The sequence below is a fragment of the Acomys minous genome (genome assembly GCF_964271855.1).
Source record: "Acomys minous genome assembly, chromosome: 2".
Lineage (NCBI taxonomy): Eukaryota > Metazoa > Chordata > Mammalia > Rodentia > Muridae > Acomys > Acomys minous.
In genome coordinates, this window is record NC_140484.1 from 25,663,135 (window position 1) to 25,683,271 (window position 20,137).

Below are 20,137 nucleotides of genomic sequence, written 5' to 3' on the forward strand. Positions count from 1 at the left end.
TCCCCCATCATCTGACCACAGCTTATTATGTTTCATTAGGATAACCTCCATCACCTTCCTCTGTGGGCCGGTAAGGCCACCACACGAAGGGGAAGTGACCAAATCACGGGCACCAGAGTTCATGTCAGAGGCAGTCTGGCTCTTTCCCCTTGCCCCCCTTTCCCCTGCCCCCCTCCACATGGAGAATGAGCCAGGGTTCTAGGTTCTCTGCATGCTTGTCCTTAGTTGGTGCATCAGTTCATTTTGGTTGGGATTGCTCTGTGTATTAGGGCTTTTCTATGCTCCCATCTGGATCCCGTGATTTGTCCTCTCCTAGTTTTGTGAACAACTTCGCTGAGATTTTTGATGGGGGTCATATTCAACAAAGAACTACTTTTGGTGGTTTGGCCATGTTCACTATATTGTTTGTTCCAACTCATGAGCATGAGAGGCCTTTCAACCTCCCAGTAACTTTGCTTTTCTTCTTCAGTGTTTTAGAATTTTTAATAGAAAAGATCCTCCACTTCCTTGGTTAGCTTTATTCTATGGTATTTTTAGGCAATTGTGAATTAGGGTTATCTCCCTGATGTCCCTGGTTCACTGGTCGTTTTCTTTTAGCTATTGATTTTTGTATACTTTTTGTACCCTGCCGCTTTTCAGGAAGTGTTTATCTGCTGTAAACTTTCTAAAAGGGTCTTTAAGATCTCATCTATAGAATCCTGTCACCTGCAAATCTGTGTGCTTTGACTTCTTTCTTTCCTGTTTATATCCTTTTATTTCACTTTCCTGTCTCATTGCTCTAGGTATACTGTCAAACATGATGCTGAACAAAAGGAGCAAAAGTAGGCATCCTTTTCTTGTGATTCTAAGTGAAACAGTTTGAGGTGCCCCTCACTTCTTGCTTATACCATTGGCTGTTGGTCTGTCTTTTGTAGCCTTTATTAGGTTGAGGTATGTTTTCTTCAGACATTTCGTCACGAAGGTTGTTGAACTTCGCCAAGGGCCATTTCATCATGTGATTTCTGTCTCTAAGTCTATATTACAGTTATTGATTTCTATATGTTGAATCATACTTGCATTCCCTAGAAGGAAACCATCTTGGCATGTATGGTGAATGACATTTCAAATACATGGTTGAATTTAGTTTTAAAAGTATTTTATTCAGAATGTTGAGAATGTTTTCATCCATATGTATCAGAGAGATGGGCTTATAGTTTCCTTTTTGTTTTGACCTTATTTGGTTTTGAGATCAAACTAACACAGTGAGTTGGTAGCATCCCTTCTCTTTCTCCTTTATGGAAGGAATTAGGAGCATGGCTAGTGCTCTTGAGATCTGACAGAACATATCTGTGAGTTCATCTGCACCTGTGCTTTTTAATTTGGGAATCTTTTTATTACTTTTTGTTGTTGCTCACAAGTTATCTGTTTAAGTTCCTCATATTCTTTTAGTTTAATATTGGTAGACTGTATGTAAAAATCTATAAATATACTCATTTCTCTTAGATTTTTTCCAACTTACTAAATGTAGATTTTCAAACTATGTCCCAGTTATCCTCTGAATGTTATTGGTTTCTGTTCTAGATATTGTCTGTATGTCTTTTCTTTTCTTCAAAAGAAAAAAGGAAAAGGAAAAAATTCACAAAGAAAAATCTCATAATATTTTAACTATAAAGTTTTATGATGGGCTTATGCTTATCCCAGAGCCCACAGGCTGGAAGATCCTGAAACACATCATTCTGTGCCCTGCTGCCTTCTCACTTGCTGTTGATGGATCTGCTGTTACTATTGATGAGCTTGTCTTTATATGTGACTTGATACTTCTCTTTTGCACCTTTCAGTATTAATATTTTTCCTTTATTCTTCAGACTAGTGAGGAGTATTAGAACAATAGAGAAAACAGCAAAGGGACAAGTAAGTAGGTGTGGGGACAATGAAGAAGGAAGGAGATAAAGTCTTGCTGAGTTTAGAGTGAAAAGAGAAAAGATGAAGAAATGCAGAGAATGGAAAACAATCACAGGATCAGAGCACTCAAGAGGCTGAGGCAGGGCAGCCGAGCCAGTTCAACCTATGCCCCATGGCAAGGCTTTTCTCGATGATGATGATGATAGTGATGATAATGATGATGGTGGAGGGAAAAAAAAGGGAGGCCTATTTTGTTTTTTTGTTTTGTTTTGTTTTGTTTTGGGGGGGAAGAGAAATAGAGGAAGAGTGAATCTGAGGAAGAAGAGAGGTTGAGGATGGGACTGGGAGGAGTGGAAGGAGGAGAAACTGGGATCAGGATGTAATATGTGAGAGAAAAAATAAAAAAGAAAGAAAACACACAGGCTTCTAGGGGATTAGAATAGAATAGGCTAGGATGGAACAGAATAGGAAAAGAAGGAAGAAAGAGAAAGAGGAGATAGGAGAGCGATCATGAAAGGTTAGGACGAAGCTGGTTCACAAAACTAGGTACCAGGGAAATGCCAATGGAAGAAAGCAGCTGCGTGGGGTGCCTTCTGCCTGTGTCTGCTCACCTGAGACCCTGTGGCAGCCTACACTTTTTTGATCTACTATTTGGGATGGAGTCTTCTGATGAGACCAGAAGCTCTGAAGCACTTCACTTCCTGTGCTAATATTTGCATTGTTTGTCCTATAACCAGAGGGTGTGACTAGCTCGGGCAGTAGGTGATAATACTCTTTAATTATACACTTAAAAGATTAGAGCCTTGTGGGGACTGGATATGCAGGTCTGCGGTAAAGCTGCTGTCTACCATGCCCTGGGTTAATACCCAATATTGCAAACAAAGAAAATGACAAGAAAAAAAATCAAAAGCATTGAAAATGCCATAGAAAGTCCTGTTACTCTGTCACTGTATTTATTGGGATATGGTCTAAGCTGTTGGAACAGGTAAAATTCCAAATACAGAAGCCCAAATGTAACAAACACCTATTGATATCTTTGTGTGAATTATGAGTGTCCAGAGCTGGAAGGGCAAAGCACCCACAGTCATTCCAGAACCTAGAATTCTGTCTCTGCTGTCAACTAGAGTGGAGGTAGCTTAGGTCATCTTATGTCTTGTTCCGGTCTACTGAGCGTGGAATGATAGCAGCCCTGGAAAAGAATCTTAGCCTTTGGAGGGAGACGAATTATTTCTGTTCGTACACTTTCTACCTGTATCATGCTCCTGCTGCCCAGGTAAAACAGGCAAAATGAGTAGTTCTGGGAACAGATAAAATCTGAGAGGTTCTGTTACTTTAAAAATGAAAGACAGGGCCTGGGCAGATGACCTCTTGAGAAAGGTGCCTGAGACTAGCTCCTCAGCGCCCACATAAATGCGACTCTGCAGTGCTGGGGGGGGGGGCGACGGGAGGTGACACAACACAACACGCAGAGTCTGGGAGTTCACTAGTCAGCCAGGATAGCTGAGAATGGCCAGTTCCCCCACACCTGCATACACACTTGTGCATGTGTGCACGTGTGTACACACACGCACACGCACACTCACACACACACACACACTTCTCAGCAGGTGTAAAGGCAGGGCGGCAAGGGATGGCTTGATTCACTTGGACGGCTGCTCCCTTCTCCACCACCATTTATTCTGACTTTTTCAAGTCATTTGTCTAACAGTCAGCAGTTAATTTAGGTGCGGGCTGATGTATGAGTTTCTTTCCACAGCTATCACGCACAGCTTTCCTAACACACTGTTCACTTAATCTGACTAAAGGATTCACGAAGAATTCAGAGTTGGGTCACTTTGAGTTGGTAGTAGTTAAAACTGATACTTTAAAATATGTATTTGTGGAGCTGGAACTAACAAGGCAGTATATTTACGACTGCTCTGTGGCATACACTTATCTTTGCTGTGTTCAAATCTGTATAACAGGCTGGGGCTGTGAAACCCTTCCTAGCTTCACTCCTTGCTTTGGCTGAGGACTGAGAGTCACTTTGGCGAGCACACCGCATCCTCTCTCTCTTACTGTTTTCCCTTGTCTTCAGTAGTGATGGCGCATGCTTTCAACAGCCGAGGAAGGACCAGGCAGAAAGAGTAAAGTTTCTGTTCTATGTGAAAAATTATGTGGCCCTTTCCATATTTTAACTGCTATATAATGTCATCTATAGTTTTGTCATTTTTCTAATTTAATAGAAATAAATACAGTGCTTTGACATAAATATGCAATAGGTTATGCTATTATTTTTATCTGTCTTAATATTTAAATTGTAGTTGCGTTGTGGAAATAACATAAAGGGACTTTATCGCCTGTGTTAATGCTTTCTAAGATTTATATCACACCAGATGTTTATTTCTTATATGTCATAAGCTATTGTTGCAATTTTCTTGGCTTTTTTTTCATTAAGAATTTCTGAATGAATGATACCTTTTAAAGAATTGTGCATTTAAAGATTAAAAAAAAATCAAGATAACTAATGGTCTGTATTATGACCCAGTATTCATAGTTATAAATAATCATATTAATAGGAGAGTAATAATTTCTTATAAAAAAATCCACCTTTGGACATGGCAACAGAATAAAAGCATGCCCTTGTTTTCACTTTAGATGGCCAGTAACCCCTGCGCCAGGTAGCATCCTGGACCAACTTTGATTATCAACTAGCAGTTACTGGATAGCAAACATTCAAGACCATAACTTACTGCTGAAGTAACTTGGAAAGAGAAGAAAACCAGGACTGAAACCATGGCAAAGATGCCTAGAGTTGGTTCAGCATCCCCTCCAGATGGGGGCTGGGGCTGGATGATCGTGGCTGGCTGCTTCCTTGTCACCATCTGCACCCGGGCGGTCACCAGGTAAGTGGACCATTCATTAAGAGTGACCTTAGGTCATTTCACGTGCTGCTTATGTATCTTTTCCTTTGGTCGTTGTGATAGAACAATGCTGCAGCGTCCTGGATACTGGTCTGTTCCCTTATATGTGATATGTGTTAGGACACTTAGGGGTTTTCGCGTGCTGGACAATATCTAATCCAGACATCTGTCTTTATGAGTAGCTTACAAAATGTGTAAGTGTATGATACACATTTCTTTCCATTCTCCATATGGCACCTATTTTTTAAAATGTGAAACACACAAAATCACGCTGTATGAAATAACATGGGAATTGCCCTGATTTTTTAATTAGAGGAGGATTTTTTTTTCTGTATGGTATTTTCATAAAGAGATCAGTTTTCTAGGGATTTAAAAGAATAGTAAAATGCATGGCCCAAAAGATCAAATTAGAAGAAGCTGAGCCAGCTCCAGGGATACATACGATGATCTTTCTAAGTCTATTTTTCTTGCATATAATATATCAATGAGAAACCTTAATTGGGATAAGTATTAATTACTAAGTTGTAATGGAGCTGAGTATTTTGGCACATGCCTGTGAACCCAGTACTCAGGGAGGCAGAGGCAGGTGGATCTCTGTGAGTTCGAGGCCAACCTGGTCTACGAAGCGAGTCCAGGACAACCAGGGCTGTTATACAGAAAAACCATGTCTCGAAAAAACAAAAACAAAAAGATGTTGTAGTGGAAACAATTGAATTCATGATTCATAACTCATACATGAGAAAACACAATGTCAGGAGCCTATAGTTTGCAATATATCTTCAAGCCTGCAGTATAGGAAGAAGAAAAACGTCTTCCCTGAACTGAAGTATGGTCATGAAGTTTATACAGGCTTGTGAACACATTGTAGTTGAAATCATGCTGTACAGGGTTAGCATCTATATCCTGTCAGGAGGGAAACTGTGGACTTCAGAAAGCCCTGGAAAACCCTTTTGCTTGTTAAGTATTCAGCCCGGGAAGCATCCAAGCCAGAACCATACTCTTGCACTTCAGTTTGTACTTTGTGGTGGCAGTGGCTGGATTTTAGGTGAAGAAAAGCAACTATATACAAACAGTGACCCTCCCATCCCCACTTGCTCATTTGATTTTCCTCCAGAGGCACAGTACGCAAATTACTTAATGTCCAACTAGTCTAGCTCACGATTCTATGATTGAATGTTTGTGATATGCCTGTGATTGCTCTCTCCTTACTTTTGTCCTAAGGGAGCTGTTTCTTTTCTCTGGTAATACATCCTGTACAAGTACAAGAAACTATTTGCGCTAATAACTATTTGATGATATTATAAATGAGGATGACATTGATATCTGTGCCTGCTAACAGATGTAGTGCAAGGGTGTCTCATATTTACCACCACTAAGGCTTGTTGATTATGTGTCCTAATAAAGTATGGTTATTTTTCAAAATAATTTGATATTGATTCTGAGGGTTTTTTTTTTGTACTCTGAGTGTGAGGAGGTTGTGGAATTAAAAGACATTGTGTGTGTGTGTGTGTGTGTGTGTGTGTGTGTGTGTGTGTGTGCATGTGTGTGTGTGTGCGTGTGTGTGTGTGTAGCTTCTTATAAATAGAAACTTCTATTAGTTCCATAAGAAGAAAGTTCTAAGACTGGGTTCCTTGCACTATAAGGAGGGGTTATGGTGTAGCATTCTGCATAGTTGAGTCTTCTGGATGAACTTGTATTTTCACAAGGTTGCCCACAGTGTTCTTGTTTGTAATACTAAGATACTTCTGTCAATCACATGTGTGAGCATTGTGATGTAGGTGAAATGGACACATCAGTCCTTGCTTAGTGACAGGGCTAAGTGACCTACACTATGGCTATCAGGACAGAGGTGAACAGGGACTTAACTTTTTAAAAATTTACCTTATTTTTTTTTACTACAGCACACACATTCATCATCTATAAATGATTAAAGTGTATACACACACACACACACATGAGAGAGAGATCATTATTGCTTTTTCTAGAATATAGTAAATAACTTCTTATCCTATTCTCATAATATGCTACACTTCTGATGCCTATGCACACTTTGCAGCTTATCTTCAGTATCATCAAGAGCAGCTGTCATATTAGACACAGATTTTTAGAATGCTTTGGTTACAGTAAGTACTGTCTGAAGTTGGGCTACCTCCTATTCAAAGAGCTCTCATACAATGAAAATAAGTCATGGTGCCAAGGGGATGCATCTCTCTAAGGTTATCTTCACAGGGGGACTCTACCCTCTTTGTTCTATTGATGATCAATCACAGGACATATCACACCAATTCCTGTGCCAACCACTCCACATAAATGACTGTATGCACTCATTGAACTTTCTGAAACTACAAGAGAGATTGGAGTAGGAAGATTATATGTGTATGTGTGTGTGTGTGTGTGTGTGTGTGTGTATCATATGTATCATATATATATATAAATATATATATATATGAATTCATTGAACTTTCTGAAACTACAAAAAGAGCAGTAGGAATATATATCTATGTATCCATATCTATATATCTATATCTATATAATCAGGAGCTTGAAAGACCATCAGTAAATGTATGTCTTGTCTTATTTGGTCAGGTGTTGAATCCACTGGCTACCACCAAAGGTTGAAAGCCTTTTCTCTCTTTTGTAGGTTGCACTTTTAAGTTTCTATTTCAATTCATCTAACGTCAGTTCCATTGATGATTATCTTACTATAAAAAGATAATTAGAAGATAATTGGTACTTACTATAACAGAAGCATTTTTTAAAACCTGTGTCTAATATGACAGTTGCTCTTGATGATCCTGAAGTTAGGCTACAAAGTGTGCATAGGCATCAGAAGTATAGTATCTCCATTGAAGACACAACTTTGTGCTAGAAGCTTCTAAAGCCATAGATAGATTGGCTCTCTTATGGGTAGATTCATGCACAATTAACCAAAACGCAAATAAAAATCCCTGTATTGACTGATGTTATATTATGTTTGATGACTTTTGGTGATAGTCAAGGGATTCAACACACTGCCAAATAAGACAAGTCACCCATTTATGGATGGACTTTCAAGCTCCTCATGTAGGCCATGAAAAAATTAGGCTAACTCTGGTTAGTACAGAATTAAATACGATTGGCAGAGAGACAACTTCAGGCCTGGAGATTCAGGTCAGGCTCTCAACAGATGTTCTTGGAGTGAAGTCTTAAAGGATGGAAATAATTTGGCCTGGCAGAAATGTCTCAGCATGCATCAATGCCAGGCCTTCTTCGCCACTCCAAACCTGCCAAACGTTCAGTCAGAAATCAGGAAAGGAGATCATGGCCGGCAGCCAAGGCAGAGTACCAGGCGGAGGTCAACAGAATGGGCCAAGAGAAGGACACATGAGCAGAATAAAGGCGGATGAGAGCGTGTGGTGGTGCAGTCAGCCCAGAATCCGATGTCACAAACCAAGAAGCAGCCAAGGGAACTGGAGATGAGAACAGAAAGAACAAGCCAGGGCAACCTGCCTAGTGGATAACCAGCATCTACAGGACAGCCACACCTGGCTATCCATTGAAAAATACACCTTGAAACAAAAAATATATTGCATTCAGATAGCAAAACTCAAATATATTGAAAATATGAAATATTTTTCTTTTTTACTTCCTGACTCAATTTTACTTCACAAACATGAACCTTTTTTTTTTTTATAGATCAGTCTTAAAATTAAAACAAAAATATCTTTCGACCTTGAACCAACAGACATGAACATTGTTATGTACATAAGACAGATCATTTTGGATACATTGTTCTAAACCAAACCTCCTTAATATTTTCTCCTGAGATTATTCTATATCAACAAACATAGTTCTACTCCATTGAAAAATAGTTGCTTAAAATTTTGTCATATGCTTGTTTGTGCCTGCAATTATTTGACAAGTGTTTATTGATGAAATTTTATATTATTTTCTTGTTTCTGTTGTTACAAACAATGCTATAATTATGACCCAAGTCATTTAAAGGTCCTATTTCAGCTCTAGACTTGTACTTTGCAAAGTGTAAAGTTTAAAGTTCAACGGGCCATGAAAGCAGTCATTATTATTTATTTATGCCATCTATGTATTAATATGCATGGATTGTTTCTCTTTTCCTTAAGATAGCTTTATCAAAATGCATTTTTCATGTTTAGTGTCACATTGAAGGTGTAATTACATGACTTCTCTGCATATATTGGCAACTTGAGAGGATACTTAAGGAGCATTAAAAAATTGACTTAAATATTCAAACCAAACAATATTACAGGTCTAAGATTTGGGTTTTGCCTAGATTTTCAAATCAACTTAGTTGAAATAAATTTCTGGAGTTTTGCCTCTTTTTCAGATTCTTTTAAGAACAGTTGAGGTTTAAAATAAAACGACTGCTACTTTTACTGAGCACTTCCTTTGTGCTTGTTGTCATGCACAAAGGCAGTGGTAGAGCAATGGTGAGATCAAGGCCGCAAGCTTCTTGATCTGTCCAGTCAGACTATCCTTACGAAAGCAGTGTTGGCAAGGCTGGCCGGTGGTGGCGCACGCCTTTAAACCCAGCACTGGGGAGGCAGAGGCAGGAGGATCACTGTGAGTTCGAGGCCAGCCTGGTCTACAAAGCAAATCCAGCACAGTCAAGGCTAAACAGAGAATTCCTGTCTCCAAAGAGAAAGAAAGAAACAAAGAAAGAAAGAGAGAGAGAAAGAAAGATAAAAGCAGTTTTGATTGAAAGTGATGTTGCTAGTAGCGTTTTTGTTGCTACATTTCTGTGAATGAATCCTACCAAACCCCCAAGGACTGCAGTGGCAGCACGAGATTCTGACTTTGGTGAGTCATGCTTACAAAAGTCGTTGACTTACAGATGAAGCAATTTAGATGCCGCCGGGCAGTGGTGGCGCACGCCTTTGGCAGGCGGATCGCTGTGAGTTCGAGACCAGCCTGGTCTACAAAGTGAGTCCGGAATAGCCAGAGCTACACAGAGAAACCCTGTCTCGAAAAACCAACCCCCCCCCAAAAAAAAGAAATTGAGATGCCAAGAGAGCAAGAAATTTACTCAGTAACTGTTCTTGTGTGAATGAATCTGGAGTGAGAGTTCTGCTTTCCTGACTCTTGTGGTTGCATAGGTGTATCCTAAACAACAACAACGAAGTCCATACACATGTGTGCTCCTATTACAATTCAATTTCTTTAAGGTGACCACTGTGTCCTAAATCCTCCACACAAGCCTTTATCATCTGGAAAGCTCTAGGGTCATTTCTCTCCTTTTTAAAGAGGGGGAAATATGACTATATTATCATCCCTTTTCATTTTATTATTATTTTTTTCATTTGTAACTTGGTCCTTTTCCTGATGAGTCATGCAACCATCTACTTTAAGTAGCAAGTGAGTAGTCAAGGAAGAGCATAAAACACAGGGGATGTGTTGAAAGAGGTAGAAAGACATTCAGAATGTGAAGTGAAGTATTCAGCAGTGGGCAGAAAGGAGCACGGACAGAAAAAGACCACATCATTCAGCCTCATCAGTCAGGCTGAGATGTTTAAGATGCCAGGATCTGATTTGTGTTTGAGGAAGGCAACTCGGGCCACTGTTTGCAGTATATACTGAAATCAGCCAAGTGTGAATTTAGAAACAGCAGTTAGGAGCTTTGAGCTACAGTTGAGGGCAAAGGTGCTGGCATCAATTATGAGCAATAAAGGCGAATTGAGACCCAAGAGGCATTTGAACACTCCAGAGAGGGATTGGAAAACCTGATGATTAGATCACTTGTTGTCAGCCAGGCTTGTTTTAGTTTCCAAGGCCTATTGGCAATGTCTGGAGACATTTGGAGCAGAGGTTGGAAATGCTAAGCGCCCTGCCTGCCACACAGGACAAATCCTTGTGGGCTTTTGCAGCCCAAGTCAATAGTGTTCTACCAAGAATCCTTGGTGATAGAAAACGAGGCTGTATCTGTTAACTCACTGTTCACTTTGATGGAAAACAGAGTAGTTAGGTGAAAAAAATAGGAATCATAGTAACAGACAAGAAGTGTTTCAGATGGGAAGGAATGTCACAAGATTTTTGATACTGCTTGTAGAGTATATGTATTTTTTTTGTTTAATTACAAAGTTTAAATTAGCATACAAGAAATTAGATATCACTATTGCATTTCTGAACAGCATGTTTTGGTGATTCTCACCCCAGGTTATCTCGCCCAGCTCTCTGCTATCCCTGGTTCCCTTGTGTGCTGTCCCCACCTCTTCCTCTTTTTGTGTCCTGTGTGTCCTTCTGGTCACTTTCCATCTTTCCTCAGTATCTGCTTTTACCCTCTCTTTGTCTCCTTTTGAGTTTTTTTAAAGGCTCTACACATACTTACATGTTTATATAAATACATATGTACAGACTAGGATCTGCGTGTGAGGAAACATGCGGCTTTTGTCTTTCTGAGTTTGGGTCATCTTGCTTAGCATTATACTTTTCCAGATCCATTCACTTCCTGCAAATTTCCTATTTCTTTATAGCTGAAGTTCCATTGGGTATGTGTACCACATTTTTATCATCCGTTCATCAGTTCCATTTCCTTGCTCTTGTGGGTAGAGCAGCTATAAACGGTGTTGTGAAAGTTTGCCGACACTTGTCAGATTGTTGGCTGGGATAAGATGCAAAGCAGTTTTAATTTGTACTTCTCTGATGACTAGTAATGATGAACTAAAAAAAAAAAGGCCAATTGGCCATTTTTCATCTTCCTCTGTGTCATCATTATCACCACAGGCGACTGGAATTGTGGGTTTCAGAGTCCCCTTTGCCTCCTTCATTTTTTGAACAAGTTTTGGTATAGAAAGAACGCACGACTTCTCTTGGGCTATTAGATCTTTTCTTTTGGCTCCCATGTAGTCACAGTCATGTATGTAATGCATTCCTGTGTTAGTTTTGAGTCTTTTTATTTATTTATTTATTTATTTTATTGCATATGAGTGCTTTATCTGCAGAAGAGGGTATCAGATCGCATTATAGGTGGTTGTGAACCACCATGTGGTTGCTGGGGGATTGATCTCAGGACCTCTGGAAGAGCAGGCAGCACTCTTAACCACTGAGCCATCTCTCTAGCCCTAGTTTTGAGTCTTACTACGTTCTCTTGGACTAAAGGCCAATCAGAATTCTGGGCTCATGAGACATCACTAACACTCCATGTATATGGGGGCAGCAAAGAGGAACAGACACACATAGGACACTTGTATCCTGTTAAGCCTCTGTCTCTCCATTTAGCTACAGTGATAAATCTAATTACAAAGACATGACTATTAAGAAATTTAGATCGGTGACAGCTGATCATTAACTGAGGTTCATGTTTTGGAATGCCAGGCTCTCTGTGGCTGTTTAACATGTACTCTCATAAAGCTGGCACTGCCTATCACACCTGGCCAGTCCCACTGAGTTCCCTTCCTTCCCCAACCTCTCCATCACCCGTCTTCTGGAAGCAACTACAGAGGACTAGAAGACTAAAAATACCCATTGGCTATGGGCTTCTGCATCTTGAAGAGTTGGAATTTGGACCTATCCGAAAAAGATAGATAATCTCTTAACCTCTATAATCCTCTTTCTTCTATAAACTGCTTTGAACATGGTGTCTTATTACAGCCATAGAAAAGTAACTAAGACAAATCTTTTCATAATAAACAGGTCAGTTACAATGTTTGCCTACAGTAAATTGTACTCTATATCCATTTTAGTACAGCATCATCATCAGGTTATCAGATCACTGCCATTATACAAATATTAGAAGTAAAATTTCTAAGGCTTGTTTTTTATAAGTTAAAAATTTTTTTAAGTTCTTCATTTTTCAAGTTTAAAGTTGTGTATCACTTTAGAGAGGTTAGAACTGTAAAGAAAAAGAAAATATTGTTAATAATAATTACAATAAACTATGTTCTTAACATGCTTTCTTTTTTCCCATGACATTGTCTTAGAGTAATGTTCTTCCTAGCTCCATGGGTTCAGTAGCCTCTCTGGTGACAGAACACATGGTCTCTGGTTCCTCAGAATGGCCACAATGGTCAACATCTGGTTTTCAACTGATCATGTCTCAGTAATTAAAATCCTTGGAAACACAACAGCTAATTAAGACAAACCTTTTAGGTTCTGATTCAATTCCATATTTATTTATCTCTTGTGTAAAATGCCCGCATTATATTTTCCAGATGTATCTCCATTTTTTTTGTGGAGTTTCAGACGTACTTTGCTCAGGATTATTCACAAACAGCATGGATCCATTCCATTGTAGACTGTATGACAATGCTCTGTGGTGAGTATTATTTACTAAGATAAACAATTACCGGAAATTATGGAACCGAACGTGACAATGACTTTTTTTTTGACAGTCAAGTGATACTGATATCGTTATTAGTTTTCAAGTGGAAGGACTATGTTACAAGTCAGGTAAGACTGAGAAACTAGCAGATCAATCTCATCGTCAGCTAAGCCTAGCAAGAATCACTGCAGGAACTGATGGCCTTGACTAATGTCAGATGGAGGAGGAGTTTGTCAATACATTGGAAAGGACACACATCATTGGGTTCATCTGGATGCTGAGTGTCTTAGAACTTGTGATGATCGGGGGAGGAATTTCTGGGTAGAAAGCCAAATTCGATGGCCTTCTCATTCTCCAGTCATGTAATCATACACTGGACAGGACAGTAAGCCATTTCTCCCATCCAGATACTAACTGAGGCCAATATTGCTCAGCTTCCAAGATTCAATGAGATCGGTACTTTCAGGGTGGGTTAGCCATAGACAACCCATGAGCTATTTCTATATGGTCTTCTTAAATACATACCAATTCAAGTCTTGGCTTTCTTCCTACTCCTTTACCGGAGGGCTTGAAATTCAATTCGCAGATTTTATCCTCCATGAATAAGAGGAATATTGAGGGAGGATAAGAGAGCGTGGTCAACAGCTACGCGTCCTCACCGTGCTTATCATTTCATTCTTAAATCTCAAATGTGCTTTCTAAGACATGGACCAAGTGTTCCAGAGTTCATGAGAACTAACACTGTGTCTGTGGGAGAGGACAGTAAACTTTTCTTTTTATGAAGTTTGAACCAAAATTACCAACTTGGTTTCCTAGTGAGTTTCTAAGATTACCTTAAATTGGAACAATCCATATCTAGCCTGGCCCCACTCAATCCTTTCAAAAGATAAATCCTAGGATGGTTTACAGAAACTTTTATCTGTGGCCAGAGAGATACTCAGTGGATAAAGGCTTCTGCTGTTCTTGCAGAGGACCCGGGTTCAATTCCCAGGACCCACACAGCAGCCCGCAACCATTTGTAACACCAGTTCCAGAGGGTACAATGACCTCTTCTGATCTCTGTTGGAACCAGGAACATATGTGTACATACATATGTGCAGACAAAACAGCCATACACATAATATAAAATAAATAAATCTAAAATTCTTATCTGTTTCAGTAACAAAGGGGAAGTAATATATTAATCAATAACTCATGATAAATTCATCTGACTCCAATCAATTCAACTTTGTTATATTTTTCTTTACTTTTAATAACTTTAACTAAGCGAAATAACATTTGGTTTTTAAATGTCCAGACTTAGGAACCAGTGGGATTGTGTTGCAGGATAGTTCTTTGGTTCTAGGGTAGACTGCAAATTTTCTGAGCAAACTGAGTCTATTCTTTCAGCTGATAAGGATTAACAGAACTGTGTTATTTGGGTTCCGTGTGTAGCCCATCTTCTTTTCCCTTTGAGCTGGCACTGTATTTTTAGGGTTGTGTTGTTAGCCACAGAGTTCATATCGGCAGGCTGCAGAGAATACACGAGACTCATTTCCCTTAGTGTTATCTCCTGGAGAACACTTGTGATTCTCCACAGAGCAAAAACAATGTGGTCACAACGACGGTGTAGGCTCTGGGCAGGATCAAACACTGTAAACTCATGTTCTATGAAAGACTGTGACTCTTGCCACAGGTGTGGACATGTGTTGGCCTGCTCACCAGGTTAGTTACTATGAGAGTTTAGAGCACGAACAAGACACTGCACATTTGGGACTCTTCCCTGAAGAGAATCTGCCATGTGATGGGCAGAGAACTGAACCTAACTTGTTGCCGTTGGTGTAACCTCCTCACCACATTTAGTTTAGATGACTCAAATGTTTCCGCTTTCTAGCAACCACCATGGCGGCATCCTTGAGAATTCCGCATAGTCTCTAGACACTTACTCGTTCTTATTCTCCCAGAGTTAAATATGCTAACAGCCATGGCTTTAACTGGGTAGAAGATGCTGGCCTGGTAACTGTGAGTCTCTATCATGTCTCCAGCTTTAACTTGATCGGTACAAAACTGATCATACTCAACAGATATTCAGAGAAACAGGTCTTTTGATTATTTTTTTTTTCCCAAAAGTACTGGTGATACCGTGACTTTTCTCCTTCAAAATAAAAATTCACTCATTAAGTAAGCATCATTAATACTGTTACATTGTAAAAGCAATACAGTCTATAGCACCCTTGAGCCGGTGATCCACAGTTTACATAAGTAATTGATCCCTTTGTAAAAAACACCCCAGGTCTGGAGAGATGGCTCAACAGTTATGAGCATGTAAAGCAGTTAAGAAGACTTAGGTTCAGTTCCAAGCTCCCCCATGGCAGTTCACAACCCTCTGTAAATCTGGTTCTAGGGGATACAATGAACTTTTTTTTTTAATCCCCTCTGGCACCAGAAATAATGCAGGAAAACACTCATGCACATAAAAATAAAAATAAAACAAAAAACTACACTCTAGTCCTGAAAGTCCCACTGTAAAAAATGAGGTAAGAATAGGCACTCAGGACTTTTAAATTCTGTCACTGCCCTGCTCCTTATTTCTGTGACTGCCAAGGGTCACTTTTCTTTAGATCTCAGTGTCCAAAGCTATAGAATTGGTGGAGTGGGCTGGGCTTGACATTTAAAAGGTTGATGGCTCACTTCCAGTGCCACAACACAGTGTTTTCAAAGTACCCCCAAAGCCTTTCTTGCTGTTGACCTGTTTGTTGTTTTTTAAAGCTCCACTTGGGAGTGTTGTCAGTAACCACTTATCCTGTCAAGTGGGGATCATGCTGGGTGGCTTGCTGGCATCCACTGGTTTCATCCTGGCCTCATTTGCCACCAGCTTGAAGCACCTCTACCTCACTCTTGGAGTTCTTACAGGTAAGTAAGTCCATGAGTCTGGCCTCACCTTGCTCAGAGGTTGTCAAGCACATAAACACAACAGACATTTTATTAAATGTTCTTTGGAGGTGGGGGATTCGAGACAGGGTTTCCTTGTGTAGCCTTGGACTTGCTTTGTAGACCAGGCTGGCCTCAAACTCACAAAGATCCCTTTGCCTATGCCTCCCTGAGTGCTGGGATTAAAGGCCTGTGCCACCATGCCCAGCTAAATGGTCACTTTTTAAAAAAAGATGCGTGATATAGCTGACTTAGTTTATGGCTACCAATGAGCAGTTACAGAGTCAGAAATGTGATTCCATTACCCTAGTGAACCTCACCACATTAATTTAGTCATGTGGTGAAAAATAGCTTTTGTCTTTGGCAACATCTGCCTGAGGTTCTGTACTCAGAAGGAACGATAAATTGCTCAGCATAATACCAATTTCCAGCAGTGGCCACTCTCCACCTGCCTTTGCTAAGACACTAAACACTGTGTTCAGCCTGAGATGTCCTGGCTTTATTATGAGTATTATTATTCAATAAATGGGAATTTCAATTTACAAAAGATAGCACCTTGCCTCAGATATTCCTATATTTCTCATCGTTTCCCAGTGTTATAGAATCATCACTTTAGAAAATGATGATGGGGGTGCCGAGCGTAGTGGCGCACGCCTTTAATCCCAGCACTCGGGAGGCAGAGGCTGGTGGATCGCTGTGAGTTCGAGGCCAGCCTGGTCTACAAAGTGAGTCCAGGACAGCCAAGGCTACACAGAGAGACCTTGTCTCGAAAAGCAAAAACAAAAACAAACAAGCAAACAAACAAAAAGAAAATGATGATAGATTGTTGTGGAAAGAGAAGAACATGTACATTCCACAAACTTAAGGAGACTGCTTAGGACCAGATGAGACTGGCTGGTGAGGCACAAGGGGTGCTCTGTCATCACAGGTCTGGACGTGGACAGTAGTACCCACTCCTGTCTGGGTACTGTACTATGAGTAGAGTGTGGATTAGGTCAAGAGTGTGTGGGACCTCATAGTAAGGTTTGGATCTGTCTGCTCAGGAAGGTACACCCATCCCTAGACACTCATAGGGCCTGACCTCTAAGTTTACTAGGAAGTGGTCCAGTTTTAGCACTGAAAGTCCCACACCTGGAAACCCATAAATCTGTTGACTCTCTGAACTGCAGATGGGATGGGAGCTGAGAGTGGTTCTCTTTTCTCTTCTCTGGCTTTTGATGTGCCACGTACTATTTCACATCTACCTTTGGATGCATTGGGGTAAATAGCCCACATGTTCTGAAACTCTTTAGGCTTGAATCTCTTTAGGTTTCCTAAGTTAAGTTAAGGTAAGAAAAGCTAAAAGGCTTTCAAAATGCATTCAGAGGTATCAGTGTTTTTTCTGAAGGCCTTGAGGAATATTGCCAGGTTCCATATTCTTATATGATATTCCATATTCTATGATGTTTCCTACCTAAGTGACATTACTTTGCAACTTCCCTGCACTCGTATATACTATTTCAGTACAAATCCAGGGTGGCACAGAGTGTCAAAACTATGTCTTCTCAGGCAAGGAGGAGTTGAGGCAGTTACTCAGCTAATTTAACCTACAAAACCAGATAGAGGAGAACGGCTGAGGGGGTGTAGGGAGAGGAGGGAGGGAGGAATCCATTTCTTGGATCAGCATTTTCCAGATTTTGCTAGTAAATTCTGGCTTAGCTTGAATAGTGACCTTTTTTTCCAAGTTCTTCATTTACTTTGCTTTGAGAAATCATTTCCTTTAGTGTATTCTTCCTGAAACTCATATAGATCCTGTATTTTGCATGCTATGGATGAATAGCAGGAAGCCTAATCTTTCATCTGGGTATAGAAACAGCTTTAAAAGGATCTCCTGAGAGATCAGATCCTCCTCAGCCCCAGTCATCCTGCTCCCAGACCATTTCCCCACTGGTTGCTCACTGTGAACCAGCGCTCAGAAGGTTCTCTGTCTCCCAGGTCTTGGATTTGCACTTTGTTACTCTCCTGCAATTGCTATGGTCGGCAAGTATTTCAGCAGGCGGAAAGCCCTCGCTTACGGGATTGCCCTGTCAGGCAGTGGCATCGGCACCTTCATCCTGGCTCCTGTCGTTCAGCTCCTCATTGAACAGTTTTCCTGGCGAGGAGCCCTGCTCATCCTTGGAGGGTTCGTGCTAAACCTCTGTGTCTGTGGTGCTTTGATGCGTCCGATTGCTCTTAAGGAGGACCATTCATGTCCAGAGAAGAATCGTGACCATGGAACTCCAAGAGAAGACTGTAAGCAGGCATCTCCCTATTCACCGTTGACAGGGACCCGTCTTTGCTTCTCTTTGCAGCAGGAATATGGTTTTTTACTGATGTCCGACTTCATTGTGTTAGCCATCTCTGTTCTGTTCATGGCTTACGGCTGCAGCCCTCTCTTTGTGTACCTGGTGCCTTATGCGTTGAGTGTTGGAGTGAGCCACCATCAAGCTGCTTTCCTAATGTCCATACTCGGGGTGATTGATATTGTTGGCAACATCACGTTTGGATGGCTAACTGACAGAAGGTAAAATCTGTGAAAAATACAACTACAACTGCTTTCTCCCCAAGTTTCCCCTGTCCTCACCTTGTCACACACCTATCTTTGGAGGTTAATTTTCATATCTGAAGGTGTCTTTCTTGCTGACTCTTATAGATAAGATGTGGGAAACATTTTATGTAAGAGGATATAGAGTAAACATAGTTTGGTTTTTTAGAACATATAATATTTGTCATAAATCCCTAGGGCTGCCATCACAGCACAAAAGCAGCTGTGTTCTGAGGATTATCAATGCACACTGAAATGTCAGTCTCTATTTTCTTCTATTTGCTTTCTTTTAAAATGAAAGCAAAACAAAGCAAAAAAAAATCCCAACCAATCAAAGGAATAAACAAAAACCAGATGAGAAACCAGATGAGTTACACAAACAGATAGCAAGCTACGATATTTTTCAGACTGTAAGACGAACCTGACTATAAGGCTCACCCAGTTTTTAGAGCATTAAAACAAGAAAACCAGTAAAAACAGCAATTGGACCATAAGGTGCATCGTAATCCTCACCCCACTTTTGGGGGAAAAGTGTGTCTTATGGTCTGAAAAATATGGAGATGTGATCCTAATTTGTCCACTCTCATTTTAGATTGTCTAGGTTGGTGACTCTGTCTGAGCTGTACAAGGTGAGGGCAACTAAGTTCCAATGACAGATTTGATTCCAACCCAAGGCAAAATAGTCCTCCATTGAGGCAGCTGCTGCATGTCTGCTGTGGTTTTAACTAGTTCTGAATTATACCAGGGTAGCTAGTTGCAGAAAGAGGAGCTGAATCTAGTCCAGGTAGGAGGGCCAGGTACAATAACACACATTGTTATTACCCATGTACTTAGACTTGAATGTGGGTTAATGATGCTTTCATGATATTGTAAGCTTAGAGACAGAATTTATAGGACCTCTACAGCAAATGATTAATTAACCTGTTGGGATGGAAGACTGCAGACTTCCAGTGGTGCGTTAGGTTGATGGATAACTTATGTTTGAGTTATGAACTTAGAAAGCTGTCATCTCATGGCTTCTCAAGAATTATGCTTTGGTAGTTAATCAGGATCTGGCTGTTGTTCTCTGGCATTATTAATATAATATTTAGGACAGATTCCACTTGTTTTCTTTTGTGCTTGGCTGGAGATAAAAAAAACAAAACAAAACAAACAGCACCTCCTGAGCCATGCCTCAGAACTTCCACATTTTAAATTAAGGGCACAGGAAGGAGGAAGGACAAGGTCTGCTGCACAGTGATGACTCAGGGAGAAGCAGCATGTAAGCTGAAGGAGGCGTGGCAAGGCGCAAGACCTAAACTCTTGTGTCAGCTCTGCCCCTTGCTAGCCCATGGCCCAGAGAAAATCACCTAGTGCAGAGATTCTCAGGGGCCTCCATCTGTCAAACAGGTCAGTGCACTATTTGGAGGATAATGAGAGAGAAAAAAAAAAACATTTGTAAACTGACAGCTGACATTATACAGTCTTTCAAATAGTTGCTACCATGGATGGAGATGGAGTTACAGAGAGGGGATGTAGTGGAAGACCACTGGGGAAGTCTGCATCTAGGACTTCATCACTTTTGCACTTCATTTTAATGTCTTCATATTCCATTCCCTGCAAGGTATG

General features: G+C 40.4%; 1 protein-coding gene across 4 annotated transcripts in view; it reads left to right on the top strand.

The window, feature by feature from the left end:
- The window catches only part of SLC16A12 (solute carrier family 16 member 12), a 78,281-nt gene that overhangs the window by 52,527 nt on the left and 5,617 nt on the right, over nt 1–20,137 (top strand). For all 4 annotated transcript variants that reach the window (XM_084773452.1, XM_084773451.1, XM_084773453.1 and 1 more), the window contains 4 exons: nt 4,519–4,766; nt 12,947–13,050; nt 15,805–15,948; nt 17,941–18,508. In XM_084773452.1, the coding sequence (XP_084629578.1) occupies nt 4,657–4,766; nt 12,947–13,050; nt 15,805–15,948; nt 17,941–18,508 (926 nt within the window). In that variant the 5' untranslated portion in view covers nt 4,519–4,656. The remainder of the gene's footprint in view (nt 1–4,518; nt 4,767–12,946; nt 13,051–15,804; nt 15,949–17,940; nt 18,509–20,137) is intronic.